The sequence below is a fragment of the Erinaceus europaeus genome, chromosome 12 (assembly GCF_950295315.1).
Source record: "Erinaceus europaeus chromosome 12, mEriEur2.1, whole genome shotgun sequence".
NCBI lineage: Eukaryota > Metazoa > Chordata > Mammalia > Eulipotyphla > Erinaceidae > Erinaceus > Erinaceus europaeus.
The window spans coordinates 100059316-100076523 of record NC_080173.1 but is presented as its reverse complement, the minus strand read 5'-3'; the positions used below and the strand labels follow the sequence as shown (position 1 = coordinate 100076523).

At 53.9% G+C, this 17208-nt stretch overlaps 1 protein-coding gene across 1 annotated transcript in view; it reads right to left on the bottom strand.

The window, feature by feature from the left end:
• Positions 1–13266, bottom strand: part of LTF (lactotransferrin) — a 36484-nt gene extending 23218 nt beyond the window's left edge. Inside the window, exons 1-8 of the mRNA XM_060204854.1 lie at positions 13012–13266; positions 7684–7792; positions 7229–7411; positions 6159–6306; positions 5088–5143; positions 2734–2912; positions 1806–1962; positions 917–1071 (exon numbers count right to left, since the gene is read on the bottom strand). Of these exons, the coding sequence (XP_060060837.1) occupies positions 917–1071; positions 1806–1962; positions 2734–2912; positions 5088–5143; positions 6159–6306; positions 7229–7411; positions 7684–7792; positions 13012–13086 (1062 nt within the window). The 5' untranslated portion in view covers positions 13087–13266. The remainder of the gene's footprint in view (positions 1–916; positions 1072–1805; positions 1963–2733; positions 2913–5087; positions 5144–6158; positions 6307–7228; positions 7412–7683; positions 7793–13011) is intronic.
• Positions 13267–17208: the final 3942 nt, after the last annotated feature.

The following is a 17208-nucleotide window of genomic DNA, read 5'->3' as shown; positions in this document are numbered from 1 at the left end:
CCTCTCTCCTCTCTCTCTCCCCCTCATATCTCTCTACTCTCTCTCCTCTCTTATTTCTCTTCCCTCTCTCCTCTCCTCTCCCCTTTCTCTCTCCTCTCTCCTTTCTCCCTCCCCTGTCTCTCCTCTCTCTTCTCTCTCTCCTCACTCTCTCTCTCTCAAAGGAATAAAGAGTGAAAAATTGGACAGAGGAGGCTACTCATGTACTGGCTATGTGCTAAGTTCATTCCCTGGTGTCTCGTAAAAGGGGGGGAGGAATGTGAAATATATATATGTATATATAATATATATACATATAAATATTTCAAGACTCCCCCTTTGGCCCAGTAATGCTATTTTTACAGCTCTGCTTAAAAGTACCTGGAGATAATGGATAAAGATTTCTATTCAAGGATGGACATCACAAGGGTATTGGTAATAAGAAAACAAATTCGCAAAGAAATAGAAGCATGGTTAAGCTACGCCACACCCACAGAAAGAAATCTTGAAATCCCTTTTAACAGCGTTTGCAGTGACTGTGCATTCATACGGGACACATAGCACGATATCTTGATGCTGGAAACTTCCAGAACTGTGTAACTGGATGAATCCAATGTTGTTGGTACCATCTGAAGAGCCGCACAGAAACCTTAGAGTGGGAAACTATTGAAACGTCTGTTTTTGTTTGTTTGTTTGTCTTTCATGGCATCTCTGTGCACTCACACATGGGTGTCTGTAGCCACCAGCTGGCCTTCAGGCAGGAGTCGCCCTCACAGGACTAGGAAGACAGCAGAGAGCTGACCCGACACCCGTCACCGCGCTGGCTGGCGGCCTGACCCCGGGTGCGGTGCGAGTTCCCCTGGGCACCGCGGCACCCAGCACTACGCCTCTCCTGTCCGAGCCCCGGCTCCAGATCCCACCGCGGCCCGGCGGCGCCCACCTTCAGCTTGGTGATGCACTCCTCGGGGCTGGAGGCCCATTCACACAGCACTTTGCCTTTGCTGGCTTTGCTCCACTTCTCGCACTTGCTCATCTCAGCGTCGCCCACCGCACACCACATGATCCGATTCTGCCATTGCTGCAGCTCCAAAGGCTCTGCCCAGAGAGACGCCCGGTCAGCGGGGTCCCCCAGCCTCGTGAGGGGCGCCCCAGCCTCGGGCCTGACCGCCAGGATCCCTTCGGATAGGAGCCCCTTCCTCAGCACTCTCGGCTGGCCAGCCCCCTTGGCGCCCCCTTCTCCTCCGTGGGGAGAGTCCTCTGGCTTTCCCACCCACCTTCTCTTGCATTTTTAGTGGAGGGACTGGCCCGGGAAGAGCTCCAGGATGCCTAGCAGCGGCAGCCCCAGCAAGTGACCGTGGGGAGAGCTCAAGTCTGGCGGTCACCATCGTCCGCCACAAGACACTCCAGCCCAAGGTCCTCAGCAGAGGAAGCGTGGAGGCCCGGCCAGCCCAGGGCCCAGACCCGGGGAGGAGTCCTAACAGATCTCTGAAGACACCTCAGGACGGGACCTGGCTCTCCTCATGGCTACTTCCTGAAGGGCAAACTGGCTTTGGTGTGGGAGGGTGTGGGAGGGAGCCTGGTGTGCAGAGGGCCAGGAGGAGGCGTCAGGCAAGCCTCATCTGAAGACCCCCACAGAGGCCACAAGGTCCTGGCTTGGTCCATAGAAGACAACTGCGCCTACGTCCAGTCTTCCACGGGAAGCCCCTCGGCGGGCAGAAACAGAGACAACTGCAGAGTGGGCAGCGCCACCCTTGCACGGATTCTGGGAAGGCCGTCCCCCCAACACCCGCAGCAGCCTGCCCTGGGGGCCCTGCCGTGTCCTTACTCACCTAGCGTCAGGCTCCTGATGTCATCCAGGTAGCCAAAGCTGAGGTACAGGCCAATGTCGACCTTCTGGGGGATCTTCATGAACCCAATGGCAGACTTGGTGAAGAGCAGTTCCTTCAACCTGCCTTCTGAGTCTACGGTCTTGTATAGGTTGCTTTCCTAAGGGAGGAAGAATGATGGAGTCAGTGGTGCAGAGGGAGGAAGGAGGGAAACAAGAAAGTCACGTTGAAAAAAAAAAAGGGGAGTTGGGAGGAAGCCTTTAAAAAATGACAAAACTGGGAGTCGGGCAGTGGCACAGCGGTTTAGGCGCAGGTGGCGCAAAGCGCAAGGACCGGCGTAAGGATCCCGGTTCGAGCCCCCGGCTCCCCACCTGCAGGGGAGTCGCTTCACAGGCGGTGAAGCAGGTCTGCAGGTGTCTGTCTTTCTCTCCCCCTCTCTGTCTTCCCCTCCTCTCTCCATTTCTCTCTGTCCTATCCAACAACGACGACATCAATAACTACAACAAGGGCAACAAAAGGGAATATTTTTTTTAAAAAATGTCCGTGACGCGGGATGCTTGGGATGACAGGAGCTGTGCGGGCTTTCTTCCCGCAGAGGGGCTGACCGTCTCAGGCAGGGCTCGGCGAGGGCTGACTCTGCACAACGCCACTGGGGTGCCGGCACCTTGGAGCCTGAGTGCTGCCTCACCCCCAGCCTCACACCTGTGCTCCAAGACAGAAGACACTGTGACTCGGCGGGAACACCAGAGGGCTGCCTCACTGCCCACAAGAATATGACCTCAACTACAGCCCGCTGACTCATGACGTGCTTGCCGTGTCCCTCCTGAGGCTACAAAAGGACTTCCGCAATGGCAGGAAGTTTGGGGGGGGAAGGAACCTCCCTCCCAGCCCCCAAGCCCAAGCAGGTGGGGAGGACTCTGGGTAGGGGTACCTGTGCCCGTTGGAGAAGCTCCCAGATCAGGTCTTCCTTGCCGTTCACAGTCCGACCCACCACCACAAAAGCAGGGGCCCTGCCAAGGTTGCAGTCTCTGAACTTGTCCACCGACTTCCGGGTGTTGTCTGGACAGAGCAGCTCATACTCAGCCCTATTGGCCTGATTTGGCAGTGCATCTGGGGTAGTGACAACATGAGGAGGGGAGGCCAGGTGAGCAGAGTTGGGCTGTAGCCCCGGGCAGCTGTTCCCCTCCCCTCACAGAACTGCAGCTGGAGGAGACATCTCACACAGCGGACACAGCTGCAGAGGCAGAGGCAGCGGCCAGCTCTAAGCATGCAGAAGGGTCAAGAAAGTGCCGGACGTTGACGTTGACGGGAGTTAGGTTAATGGTCTATATAGACTTTTCCCATACTGGGGAGTTATTCTGCCCTGATCCAGCTTTCTGTTCCTATTCCAACTCTGACATAGTCCTCCAGACAACACTTCTAGCCCACCTGCATGTTAGCTGTCGGGTCCAGGCAAAAATTAGTGAAGCCATGAGCCCATGGAAATATAGCTAAAATAGACTTCTGACCTTCTTCTAACATGGAAACCCCAAATATCATCTGCTCTAGTCTTACCTTTAGGTTCCTGATTACTAAACAAATTGTTCTGTTTTTATATCTTAATGCTTTTCAGCTACCAAGTTGCAGATGCTGACTTCCCTGGGCAGATGGCCTCACCCATGTGTCCCCCTCCCCAGAGCCCTGCCCCACTAGGGAAAGACAGAGACAGGCTGGGGCTGTGGGTCCACCTGCCAACACCCATGTCCAGCGGAGAAGCAATGACAGAAACCACAGCTCTCATCTTCTGCTCCCCATAAAGATTTCTGGTCCAGGGGCTGGATGGTGGCTCACCTGTTTGACCACACACATGATAGTGTGCAAGGACCCAGGTTCAAGCCCCAATCCCCACCTGCAGGGGGGAACCTTTCAAGTGGTGAAACTCATCTACAGGTGTCTCTCTGTCTCGCTCCCTCTATCACCCCTTACCTCTCAATTTATGCCGGTCTCTAGCCAATAAATAAAGAAATAAAATGTTTTAAAAATTTTTTTAAAAGACTGAAGGGGAAGTCGGGAAGTAGCATGATGGGTTAAGTGCACATGGCGCAAAGCTCAAGGACCGGCGTAAGGATCCCAGTTCGAGCTCCCTGCTCTCCACCTGCGGGGGGGGGGGGGGGGGCACTTCACAGGTGGTGAAGCAGGTCTGTAGGCGTCTGTCCTCCTCTCTCCATTTCTCTCTGTCCTATCCAACAACAATAATGGCAACAAAAACAATAAGGGCAAAAAATGGGAAAAAATGAACTTCGGATTGCAGGGACAAACACAACGTAAACTTAAAGCACAGCTTCTTGAAACATTGTGAGATGCCTGAAATAAAAAATGGTGAGTGGGGGGGGGGCGGTAGCACAGCGGGTTAATTGCACATGGCACGAAGCGCAGGGACCGGCGTAAGGATCCCAGTTCGAGCCCCCAGCTCCCCACCTGCAGGGGTTCACTTCACAGGCGGTGAAGCAGGTCTGCAGGTGTCTGTCTTTCTCTCCCCCTCTCTGTCTTCCCCTCCTCTCTCCATTTCTCTCCTATCTAGCAGCGATGGCATCAATAACAACAACAATAACTACAACAACAATAAAAATAAGGGCAACAAAAGGGAAAAATAAATAAATAAATAGTTAAAAATTTTAGGGAGTCAGGCAGTAGTGCAGTGGGTTAAGCACACGTGGCATGAAGCGCAAGGACCCGCATAAGGATCCCGGTTCGAACCCCCACCTGCAGGGGAGTTGCGTCACGGGCGGTGAAGCAGGTCTGCAGGTGTCTGTCTTTCTCTCCCCCTCTCTGTCTCCCCCTCCTCTCTCCATTTCTCTCTGTCCTAGCCAACAACGATGACATCAACAACGACAACAATGACTACAACAACAATCAAAGAAACAAGGGCAACAAAAGAGAAAATAAATAAACTTAAAGATATATATTAAAAAAAAATTTTTTAAGAAATTCAACAAAATAATTCCAAAATTTTAGTTTAAGAAAATTGGAGTACTTTGAAAGAAGGCACAGTCACTCACACCCACATACCATGTGTGAGATTCTACCTTTGAGATCTTATTCTTTCGCAAAAACACTGTGAAGTCTCTAACAAGAAAAATGGAATAAAATAAAGTGTGTTGATATTTGTTCATAAGGGGAAGAAAAAAGCAGTGGACACAGGAGCTATGGAGAAAACCAGTCTCTGGAAAGTGAGCGCCCAGCGCCTGAGGATCTCAGCTCATGGACGGAAGGAGACAGGGCCTGGGTTCCCCTTCCTGACCTTACCAAAGACAGTGGTGTCCCTGACAAAGGCCACGTCTCCGTCTTCATTCTTCAGACACCTGTAAAATGAGAGAACCAGAGGCTCAGCACAGAGCGGCCTTCCCGTGAGCAGAGCCTGCGCAAGGCGCCCAGGGGGTCTGCACCCTGCCATGGGGCACTAGAGAACCCCAGCAGGGAGACACCAGGGGTCCTTTCCAGAGGATTCTGAGGAATCAGGGCTCTAGTGCAAGTCAGAGACACACCCTTTCCCCCACCCACCCCCTACACCTTCCATTTCAAGGACTGAGAAGGCACAATTCAGTCCGGGGAGTTCGGGGGGCTGTGGGGGAAGGGGGGGTGTTGGCGTCTCTCCATCAGGGGACTAAGCCAGGCATCCTGGGCAGGTGGCTGTCCCCCAAGGGCTGTCAGGGAGCGGTGAGAGGCCTCCCTCTGCTGAGACCCGGAATCTGGGAGGCAGATGGAGAAAGGGCTTGGCATGGGGGGGGGAGGGCTTTCAGGTCCTCATGCAGAAACATGGAGGACCTAGGTTGGGGGGAGAGAATGTTTGCAGAAAGCTGAAAAACTTCACTCATGTACTAATAGTTGTATTTACTGTAAACCATTAATCCTTCCCCCCCCCCAATTTAAAAACAAAAGGACAGCAGGATTTGGGGCCTGGGGGGCAGAGGGGGCATGGAGGTGGGGCAGAGCCAGAGGTCCAGGTGGGGCAGAGGCCCAGGTAGGGCAGATGGAAGTCAGCCTGGGGGCCTGGGGCTTTGACCCCTGAGGACACTCCTCCAGCCAGTCCCTCTGGGGAGAGGAAACAGTGGTCCACGCAGAGACGTCCAGATTCAGAGAACTCTGGGAGGTGGGAGCTCGTCAGGTGAGAGACCTTGTGTGGACCTTGGTGAGAAGGGGTGAGGCAGCACGGGTAGGGGATCTTGAGAGCAGTGGGCCAAATCAGCCCCCTCTCTGAAGCCAGTTTCTCCATCTGCACGTTGTCCCTCCTGGCAGGCGGGTCCAACTCTGTTTGGGGACAGAGAAGGCCGCAAGGCACTGGGGGCAGGGCAGGGGACAGGCCCACGTCGCACTCACTTGAAGGCACCCTGGAAGCCAAAGTAAGGCTCCCTTGTGGAGCAAACACATTTCTTGGGGCCTTTCCCCACACACAGACTGCACAAGGTGGGAAACTTCTTCTCATCCACGCAGGGCACGCAGCTGGCAGAAAAGAATTTGCTCACAGCTAGGGACATGGAGAAATAGACAGGTGTGTGAGTGGGCTCCGGCCATGGCAGCCACACCTGCCCACGGGCTCCCACCCCCTTCCCAGAGGCCTCTTGGTGGGCTTGGGAGAGCAGCAGAGGGAGCAGACTCCAGAGGCCCCTCCCAAGACTAGGAGGGGCATGTTTCCAGCTGGTTCACCTCACCCCCATGCTGGGTGCCTCCCACCACTCACCAGTGTAACCCCAAAGGTTGTGTGTGTGTGTGTGTGTGTGTGTGTGTGTGTGTGTGTGTGTGTGTGTGAGTGTGTGTGTGTGAATGTGTGTGAGTGTGTGTGTGTGTGTGTGAGTGTGTGTGTGAATGTGTGTGAGTGTGTGTGTGTGAGTGTGTGTGTGTGAGTGTGTGTGTGTGTGTGAGAGTGTGTGTGTTTGTGAGTGTGTGAGAGTGTGTGTGAGTGTGTGTGAGTGTGTGTGAGTGAATGTGTGTGAGTGTGTGTGTGAGTGTGTGTGTGAGTGTGTGTGTGTGAGTGTGTGTGTGTGAGTGTGTGTGTGTGAGTGTGTGTGTGAGTGTGTGTGTGTGTGTGAGTGTGTGTGTGTGTGAGTGTGTGTGTGTGAGTGTGTGTGTGTGTGAGTGTGTGTGTGTGTGAGTGTGTGTGTGTGTGTGTGAATGTGTGTGAGTGTGAGTGTGTGTGTGAGTGTGTGTGTGTGAGTGTGTGTGTGAGTGTGTGTGAGTGTGTGTGTGTGTGTGAGTGTGTGAGTGTGTGAGTGTGTGAGTGTGTGTGTGTGTGAGTGTGTGTTTGTGAGTGTGTGTGAGTGTGAGTGTGTGTGAGTGTGTGTGAGTGTGTGTGTGTGTGTGTGTGTGTGTGTGTGTGTGTGTGTGTGACCGGGAATCAGAGCCCCGTCCCCAACCTTCCACGATTTGCCCCCACCACCCTGTCTTCTTACTGCTCTCAAGTGTCTCGGGCTTCCCTGTCCAGTTCAAGTACGGCTGTAGCACATTGATGGGCCTGGTCCAGCCGGAGTATGTGTTGAAGCCGGTGTGGCAGGACCTCAGGCCACGAAGTTGGTTCATCTGGAATTTGCTACCCTTCCTGGCAAGAGCCACGGCATAGTAGTGGGTCCTCGGCTCTGTAGAGAGGCAGATGAGGTTGGAAGCGCCCAGTCTACACCTGAGGCAGAGACAGCCTACCTCACCAAGCCCCGGGGGCCGCAGTCACCGGCTCTGCTCCCCCATTGGGCATATGACCCCCCATGGGTAAGCTTCTGGTCCAGAACGCCCAGAGACCCCATTTCCTGCAAGGGAGTTGCCAGCTGAGATGCGGCCTCCCGCACCCGTCCGCACTCCATGCACAGAGCTCAAGGCTGAGGTCCCCCACTGCAGGCCGGCGGGGACAACTCACGCTCTTTGGTCCCATAGACTTCAGCCACGAGAGGCCGCAGCCTGTATCCGTGCTGCAGCGCGTCAAACAGCAGGCTGTGCTCGATAAGCATGGCGTCGGCCTTGTTTTCCTGAAAGCAGAGGCCACTGGGCTGCAGGAGGCAACGCGGCCTCGAGCCAAGCAAGCAGGATCTGAGGGTGTGGGGAGACAGTGTGGCTGGGAGGCCTGCCAGGCGGGGCTCTCTGGCTGCCTGCCCAGTCCTGCCTGGCGGAGGGGGTCCGGCCAGAGAACCCTCATCCTGGGCAGTGGGATCAGCCCAGTCGATTTCATTCTCTCTCTCTCTCCCTCTCCCTCTCCCTCTCCCTGTCTCTCCCTCTCCCTCTCTCTCTCATTCTCCATCTCCCTCTCTCTCTCTCTCTCTCTCATCCTCTTTCGCTCATTCTTCAGCCCCCCACTCATTCTCCCTCTCCCTCCCTCTGTCTCTCCCTCTCCCTCTCTCATTCTCCGTCTCCCTCTCTCTCTCTTTCTCTCTCTCCCCCTCTCCCTCTCTCTGTCACTCCCTCTCCCTCTGTCACTCCCTCTCCCTCTCTCTGTCTCTCTCTCTTTCTCTCTCTCCCTCTCTCTGTCTCTCCCTCTCTCTGTCACTCCCTCTCCCTCTCTCTGTCTCTCTCTGTCTCTGTCTCTCTCTCTCTCCCCCTCTCTCCCCCTCTCTCCCTCTCTCTGTCTCTCCCTCGCCCTCTCTCTGTCTCTCTCTGTCTCTGTCTCTCTCTCTCCCCCTCTCTCCCCCTCTCTCCCTCTCTCCCCCTCTCTCCCTCTCTCTGTCTCTCCCTCGCCCTCTCTCTGTCTCTCTCTGTCTCTGTCTCTCTCTCTCCCCCTCTCTCCCCCTCTCTCCCTCTCTCTGTCTCTCCCTCTCCCTCTCTCTGTCTCTCTCTGTCTCTGTCTCTCTCTCTCCCCCTCTCTCCCCCTCTCTCCCTCTCTCTGTCACTCCCTCTCCCTCTCTCTGTCTCTCTCTGTCTCTGTCTCTCTCTCTCCCCCTCTCTCCCCCTCTCTCCCTCTCTCTGTCTCTCCCTCTCCCTCTCTCTGTCTCTCTCTGTCTCTGTCTCTCTCTCTCCCCCTCTCTCCCCCTCTCTCCCTCTCTCTGTCTCTCCCTCTCCCTCTCTCTGTCACTCCCTCTCCCTCTCTCTGTCTCTCTCTGTCTCTGTCTCTCTCTCTCCCCCTCTCTCCCCCTCTCTCCCTCTCTCTGTCTCTCCCTCTCCCTCTCTCTGTCACTCCCTCTCCCTCTCTCTGTCTCTCTCTGTCTCTGTCTCTCTCTCTCCCCCTCTCTCCCCCTCTCTCCCTCTCTCTGTCTCTCCCTCTCCCTCTCTCTGTCTCTCTCTGTCTCTGTCTCTCTCTCTCCCCCTCTCTCCCCCTCTCTCCCTCTCTCTGTCTCTCCCTCTCCCTCTCTCTGTCACTCCCTCTCCCTCTCTCTGTCTCTCTCTGTCTCTGTCTCTCTCTTTCCCCCCTCTCTCCCCCTCTCTCCCTCTCTCTGTCTCTCCCTCGCCCTCTCTCTGTCTCTCTCTGTCTCTGTCTCTCTCTCTCCCCCTCTCTCCCCCTCTCTCCCTCTCTCCCCCTCTCTCCCTCTCTCTGTCTCTCCCTCGCCCTCTCTCTGTCTCTCTCTGTCTCTGTCTCTCTCTCTCCCCCTCTCTCCCCCTCTCTCCCTCTCTCTGTCTCTCCCTCTCCCTCTCTCTGTCTCTCTCTGTCTCTGTCTCTCTCTCTCCCCCTCTCTCCCCCTCTCTCCCTCTCTCTGTCACTCCCTCTCCCTCTCTCTGTCTCTCTCTGTCTCTGTCTCTCTCTCTCCCCCTCTCTCCCCCTCTCTCCCTCTCTCTGTCTCTCCCTCTCCCTCTCTCTGTCTCTCTCTGTCTCTGTCTCTCTCTCTCCCCCTCTCTCCCCCTCTCTCCCTCTCTCTGTCTCTCCCTCTCCCTCTCTCTGTCACTCCCTCTCCCTCTCTCTGTCTCTCTCTGTCTCTGTCTCTCTCTCTCCCCCTCTCTCCCCCTCTCTCCCTCTCTCTGTCTCTCCCTCTCCCTCTCTCTGTCTCTCTCTGTCTCTGTCTCTCTCTCTCCCCCTCTCTCCCCCTCTCTCCCTCTCTCTGTCACTCCCTCTCCCTCTCTCTGTCTCTCTCTGTCTCTGTCTCTCTCTCTCCCCCTCTCTCCCCCTCTCTCCCTCTCTCTGTCTCTCCCTCTCCCTCTCTCTGTCTCTCTCTGTCTCTGTCTCTCTCTCTCCCCTCTCTCCCCCTCTCTCCCTCTCTCTGTCTCTCCCTCTCCCTCTCTCTGTCACTCCCTCTCCCTCTCTCTGTCTCTCTCTGTCTCTGTCTCTCTCTTTCCCCCCTCTCTCCCCCTCTCTCCCTCTCTCTGTCTCTCCCTCTCCCTCTCTCTGTCTCTCCCTCTCCCTCTCTCTGTCTCTCTCTGTCTCTGTCTCTCTCTCTCCCCCTCTCTCCCCCTCTCTCCCTCTCTCTGTCACTCCCTCTCCCTCTCTCTGTCTCTCTCTGTCTCTGTCTCTCTCTTTCCCCCCTCTCTCCCCCTCTCTCCCTCTCTCTGTCTCTCCCTCTCCCTCTCTCTGTCTCTCTCTGTCTCTGTCTCTCTCTCTCTCCCCCCTCTCTCCCCTCTCTCCCTCTCTCTGTCTCTCCCTCGCCCTCTCTCTCTCATTATCCACCTCCCTCCCTCCCTCTCTCTCCCTCTCCATCTCCATCTCCCTCTCGGGTCTCTTCATAGCCATTTGTTTATATATAATGTTGTTTGCTTTGAAACTTCCTCCTTTTTTCTGCTTTCACTCCACCCTTTTCCCTTTGCTGCCAGGGACTCACTGGGGCTTTACTACCTGCATGACTCCACCGCTCCTGGAACATTTTGTTCTTCCAAAAAGAAGGTGAAAGGCAGAGAGACAGACAGACAGACAGACAGACAGAGGAGGAGAGAACCACAGCACAGTTTTTCCAATCAGGAAGGTCGCCCGCACACACACACCCCACACGACTGGATGCTCCCAGGTGCTCAGACCTGGGTCTTTGCACGTGGTAATGTGTGTGCTCTTCTCCCAGGCCCATACCTGTTTCTTTTAGGTTATTTCCTTGAAAAGACAATATAACTATTGGGGCCAGGCAGTAGCTCAGCAGGTTAAGCTCACGTGGCACGAAGCTTAAGGACTGACCTAAGGACCCCGGTTCCAGCCCCCGGCTCCCCACCTGCAGAGGAGTCACTTCACAGGCGGTGAAGCAGGTCTGCAGGTGTCTGTCTTCCTCTCCCCCTCCTCTCTCTATTTCTTTCTGTTGTATACAATTTAAAAAGGGGGGGAAGTAGAAAAATGGCCTCCAGGAGTGGTGGGTTCACAGTATAGGCACAAGCCGCCGGCAATGACCCTGAAGGCAAAAAAAAAAAAAAAAAAAAAAACACAACTATTAAGACTTCTTAAGCATATGGTAATAAACCATGCTTATCCCCTAAACATATCACTTCTCACGTGCTCACATACCTCCAATATTTGGAATGGGATGTTAATATTTTGTGGACTGCTTGCTCCATCTAAAAGGACACACACTGGGCCAACAATCTAGCTCACCAGAATAGCATGCCTGCTTTGCAAGGCACAGGACTCTGAGGCAAACCCAGTCCCCACCACAAGGGTAGATGCTTCAGTGCTGTGAGGAGTCCCCTTCTCTCCCAGTGCCTCTATGTCTCTGAAAAAAGTTGGCCCGGAGCAGTGAAGCCCCAGTGATGACCAAAAATAAATAAATAAATAAATAGATAAACAGTTTATAAATTAATTGTACACAATGATTTTAATAAAAATTATTTTTAAATTAATAGCATTAAAATATGGTTTCAGAGGAAAGATGACGTCTTCTATTTCAAAAGATAAAACGAATCTGAAATTGCAACAAATGCTGGAGAGGTTGTGGGGGAAAAGGGACCCTCCTGCACTGCTGGTGGGAATGTCAATGGGTCCAGCCTCTGTGGAGAACAGTCTGGAGAACTCTCAGAAGGCTAGAAATGGACCTGCCCTATGACCCTGCAATTCCTCTCCTGGGGATAGATCCTAAGGAACCCAACACACCCATCCAAAAAGATCTGTGTACACCTGTGTTCATAGCAGCACAATTTGTAATAGCCAAAACCTGGAAGCAACCCAGGTGTCCAACAACAGATGAGTGGCTGAGCAAGTTGTGGTTTAGATATACAATGGAATACTACTCAGCTGTGAAAAACTGGTGATTTCACTGTTTTCAGCCCATCTTGAATTGAGCTTGAAGAAATTATATTAACTGAAATAAGTCAGAAACAGAAAGATGAATATGGGAAGATCTCACTCACAGGCAGAAGTTGAAAAAAAAAAAAAGAACAGAAGAGAAAACGTTAAGCAGAACTTTGACTGGAGCTGGTGTATCGCACCAAAGTCAAAGACTCCGGGGTCGGGGGTGGGAGGGGGGCTCAGGTCCTGGAACAGGATGGCAGAGGACTAGTGGGGGTTGTGTTGTTATGTGGAAAACTGGGAGATGTTATGCATGTACAAATTATTACATTTTACTATCAACTATAAACCTCTGATCTCCCAATAAATTATAAAAGAAGAGCTCACCCACAAGTCATGATTCCCTTTTTCCATCTCCCTGGGAATGTCCTGGGCAAATGTCTTTCCCACTGTCCCCAAGTCCATCCCAGCAGCGTGAGGGACAGACCGCACCCATCTGAGCTCCTTTCTCTCTCCTGTGCCAGTGAGAGTCATCTTCCGGTGGGCTTGGCACTGCTTCATCTTCACGTTCACCAGCCTGGCAGCCTGGTCTTCCTATCTGGCTGTTTCTGTGCCCAGTTGACTTTGAGATCACTGATTCCCAGGGCCAGGCAGTGGCACACCCAGTTAAGCTCACATAATACCATGCGCAAGGACTTGGGTTCGAGCTCCTGCACCCCATCCACAGGAGGGCACCTCACAAGTGGTGAAACAGGTCTGCATGTGTCTATCTTTCTCTCTCCCTCTATCTCCCCCCCCCCTTTCTTAATTTCTCTCTGTCTCTATCCAATAAAATAGGTGGGGGAGGAATACAGTGAATTCAAAGCACAGGTACCAAGCCCCAGTGATAACTCTGGTGGCAAAAAAAAAAAAAGAAAAGAAAAAGAAAAAGAAGAAAAAAAAAACACCAGTTCCCCACAAGGACCCTCTCCAGCTGTTGAGTGTCGACATCCTGTGAGCGACGTCCTGTGTAGCCTGCTCTGACCTACAGGATCCCGGGAAGAAAGGCGGCGGACGCAGCATGTCTCCTGTGTGAGCCCTGCCTTTCCCAGCCCCCCGCAGGGCCCACCGCGTGAGCGCCAGACTTACGTCAATGGCCTGGAAACAGTGGTAGTAGGATAACCTCCTGGAGCAGGTGACATGCAGACTGGCCCACTCCATCATCCTCTCCTTGAACTTGCGACATTTAGTCAGTCTTTCTGGTGTCACGCACCAGCGAACGGTGACCTTAGCGCTGACCAGACACAGTAGTCCTGGGGAAGAGGCCAAGGGACAAGGGCTCTGTCACTGTCCGTGGATGTGACGCCTCACCTTGGATGCTGTCTTCCTGACTCCTCTCTCTCTCCCTCCCTCCCTCTGTCCTGCGACTGGCAGGCCACTCTCCTCGGTGGAGATGTCTTGTCCACTCAGTAGACTCTGGGTGCTCACCAGAGAACTGGATTCTCAACAGGTCACGAGAGATGACCCAAGCCTCTGCATACCTTTCCTCCCCACACTGACACATTTTTACTCTTAAGAAAATGGTCCAGGAGGTGGCGCCGTGGATAAAGCATTGAACCTGAAGCGTGAGGTCCTGAGTTCAATCCACAGAAGCATGTGTATCAGAATGATGTCTGGTTCTCTCTCTCCCTCTCTCTCTCTCCCTCTCTATCTCCTCCTCCCTCTTGATTTCTGACTGTCTCTGTTAAATAAATAAATAAATAAATAAATAAAATAGTAACATTTGGAGACCAGGTGGTAGCACACCAGGTTAAGCACACATGACGCAAAGCGCAAGAACCTGCATAAGGATCCCGGTTCGAGCCCCCTGGCTCCCCACCTGCAGGGGAGTCGCTTCACAGGCGGTGAAGCAGGTCTGCAGGTGTCTGTCTCTCTCTCCCCCTCTCTGTCTTCCCCTCCTCTCTCCATTTCTCTCTGTCCTATCCAACAACAATGGCACCATTAACAACAATACAAATAAATAAATAAATATAAGAAAGAAAGGTTCATCCTAATTAGCTTACATCCAAGCAACAGTCACAAGAATAATAATTATTATTATTGTTATTGTGGAAAGAAAATGGTGACTGTCACTTTTCGTGGTTGGTGTGTCACTTGAACCTGGGAGGTTGGTGAGGGAAGGGCTATTATTCCCGAAAATGTGCTCTGACAGAGGTTGTGCAGTCAGGTGCTCAGCAGTGGAGCAGGCCAGCCGGAGACCCGGGTTCTCCTAGAACATGGAGCCCACTGACAACTCCCCAGAGAGTGCCAGGCTATGGGAGGAAGATTGTCCTGCCCTGGCCAGCGGCTGCTGAAGTGGAGTATCAGATCGGACAGAGCCTGTGGCCTCCGCCGCTGTTGGAATCTGTGCACCGGAAGGCTTTCCAGGCCCGGTTTGCGATGGTTCCTGAAGCCTCCTGCTTGCCTGGTAAAGAAAGCTTGTGTATAGAAAGTATACTATACTGCGGCCTGGGGGTGACACAGCTGGTGGAGCACACATGTCACCACGCACGGGACCTGGGTTCAAGGCCCTGGTCCTCACCTGCAGAGAGGAAACATCATAAACAGTGAAGCAAGGTTGCAGGCGTCTCTCTCTCCATTTCTCTCCTTCTCTGTTTCCCCTTTCCCTCTCAATAATCATTATTATTATTACCCTTATTATTATTATTATTACTATCATTATTTTTTATCAGATAGAGACAGTGAGAAATCAAGAGGGAAGGGGTGATAGAAAGGAAGAGAGACAGAGAGACACCTGCAGCCCTGCTTCACCACTTGCAAAGCTTTTCCCCTGCAGGTGGGGACTGAGGTCTTGTACCCAGGTCCTTGGGTATTGTAACATGTGTGCTCAACGGGGTGCACCACCTCCCGGCCCCCCTCTCAATTCCTACCTCAATAACAATAATGATAATAATAATAATAATAGCTTTCCTACACACCTTAACTATACTAAACATACTTAAATGGTGACAGATGAATGCATTTCTGCTAAGATCAGGAGCAGGAAGCCTAGGGTGAAGTGGGAGGATCCACCCTAAGTTTGGGGGTGCGGGGTGACTGCTGCTGTCTAACCAACCCTTCCATCTAGAAGACCCCAGAGATGCCCTAAGACAGAAGGTGTTTGCACTGGGCTGGGGAGGGGGACATCTGGGAAGAACTCTGATCTCTCTCTCTCTCTCTCCCTCCCTCCCTCCCTCCCTCTCCTGAGTACTGATACCCATCACAGCCCCTCCAGGGCCGCCTGGGACTGTCACCCTCACCCTTCCTCACACATTCATGCCACTGGTAGAGTCCTCAGAGGACATGTGGGTGGAGGAGTAACTGTTTAGTCCCGCCTGTTTAGACTGGGTATAGGGAAGCTCAGCCATTTCTCTGGCCCACCAGGAGGACTGTGCCCCACGCCTGGTCCTCTGAAGGGGCAGGAGAGAGCACACCTGCCTCCACCACTGAGCAGGTGCCCCCCCCCCATGCTCTGGTGGGACATCAGTGGACCCGTATTTTTGTTTTCTTATATTCCCATGAGGGTTGTCACTGGGGCTTGGTGCCAGCTCGCTACAAGCCCACCACTTCCAAGGACCTTTTATTTCCTTCCCCCTCTTTTGTTTTATTGGATAGAACAGAGAGAAATTGAGAGGGGAGAGGGAGACAGAGAGGGAGAGAGAAAGACAGACACCTGCAGCCCTGCTTCACGTCTCCTGAAGTGCCCCTACCACTACCACAGGTGGGGATCAGGGCCTTGAACTCAGGTCCTTGAGCATGGTAGTGTGTGCAGTCAACCAAGTGTGCATCACCTGGGCCCCTGGACCTGTCTTTAAAGAGACTCCAAACAGCTCAGGAGCTGCCAAGCGGCACCACCTTACAGGAGCTGGGCCCGGGCTTGGGCTTCCCCTGTGTCTGGGCAAGTCAGCCGCCATCTGTGAGTCTCACTCCCGTCCAGTGTGGAGCAGGTGTGACTTCGGGCAAATCCAGCCGAGATGACCCCCAAGGCCCTCAAGCAAAGCTCCCCGCAGGCTCAGCCCTGCCCGGGCTTCCTCCTTGCTGGTGGGCTGGATCGGGGACCCTGAGCTTCCAGCCCCCAGGATCCGAGGCCGGGTCAGGGAGCTGGGCCAGCCCCACTGGGGAAGCAGGGATGGGTCGCACCCCCAGGGCCTGCACACTCACCGAGGGCGCCAAGGAACAGCAGGAACGGGAGGAGGAGTCTCATCTCTGGGGTCCTCGGAGACGGAGACCGGTGAGGGCAGACTTGCCCTAGGAGCCCTCTCACACCCTTTTATCTGGGTTTGGTGAGCTCATGTGATTTGCCCTACCCTATGGGCCAGTGGACACCCCTGCCTCCCTCCACCCTCCTCCTCCCCAGTAGTTCCTTGAGCTCACAGAGCCTTGGGAGGACGGGGGGGTGGGGGGGTCATCTGGACAGAACCTGCCTGGCAGGTCATCGGGGCCCTGCCCTGGTTAGGAGATGGATGCTTCCTCTCCGATTATTCCAGAGACCCTGAGGACACCCTCCCCACTTATCCCACTGGGCAAAGGGGAAAAAAAATAAGTCCTTGCTCTGGTCAGTGTCCCCGAGAGGGTGGCCCACTGAGCAGGGAGCCTGGAGTGAATGTTTGTGGGTGGCTTTCCTGTGAAGCTGACTTTTTATTGCCACCAGCCTTACTGCTGGCATTCAATGTCTGCATGACCAATCCACCATTCCCAAAGGCCTTTTTTTATTATTTTATTTTTGATAGAAACAAGAGAAATTGAGAGGGGAGGGGGAAATAGAAAACAAGAGAGACATACTGTATCCCCGTTTCACTGCTCATGAAGCTATCTCCCTGCTGGTGGGGACTGGGGGCTTGAACCCGGGTGCTTGTGCAGGGTGACGTGTGCGCTCAGCCTGGTGAGCCACCACCCAGCCCCGCTGACTTTTCCTTTAGCAGATAGGATCTACAGGGCAGATGGTGCAGATGGTGCCAGCTCTGGGCACAGCACCCAGCCTGGGGCTCTGAAGGGAACCCACAGCCTCGACCCAGGCCAGCAGCAGCCTGGGGCAGCCGGCAGAGACAGATGGCAGAGGGGACCCGGGGCTTGACTGCCTACCCTGGACAGCAGCCACCAGACGGCGCCCAGAAAACAGAGCCAAGCCCCTCAGAGGGCTGCCCTGTGTCACTTCCTTCACCAGTGGGGATGGATGTCGTCCTCCCTCTGGTTGGGGCTGGGGGGCTGCTTGAGTCGAGAGGTGGGAACCTCATTGGGCTGACAGTCATACTTGACACTCAACGCATAAGCTGACCCTATTTCTGGAAGCTGTATTATTTCTATTTT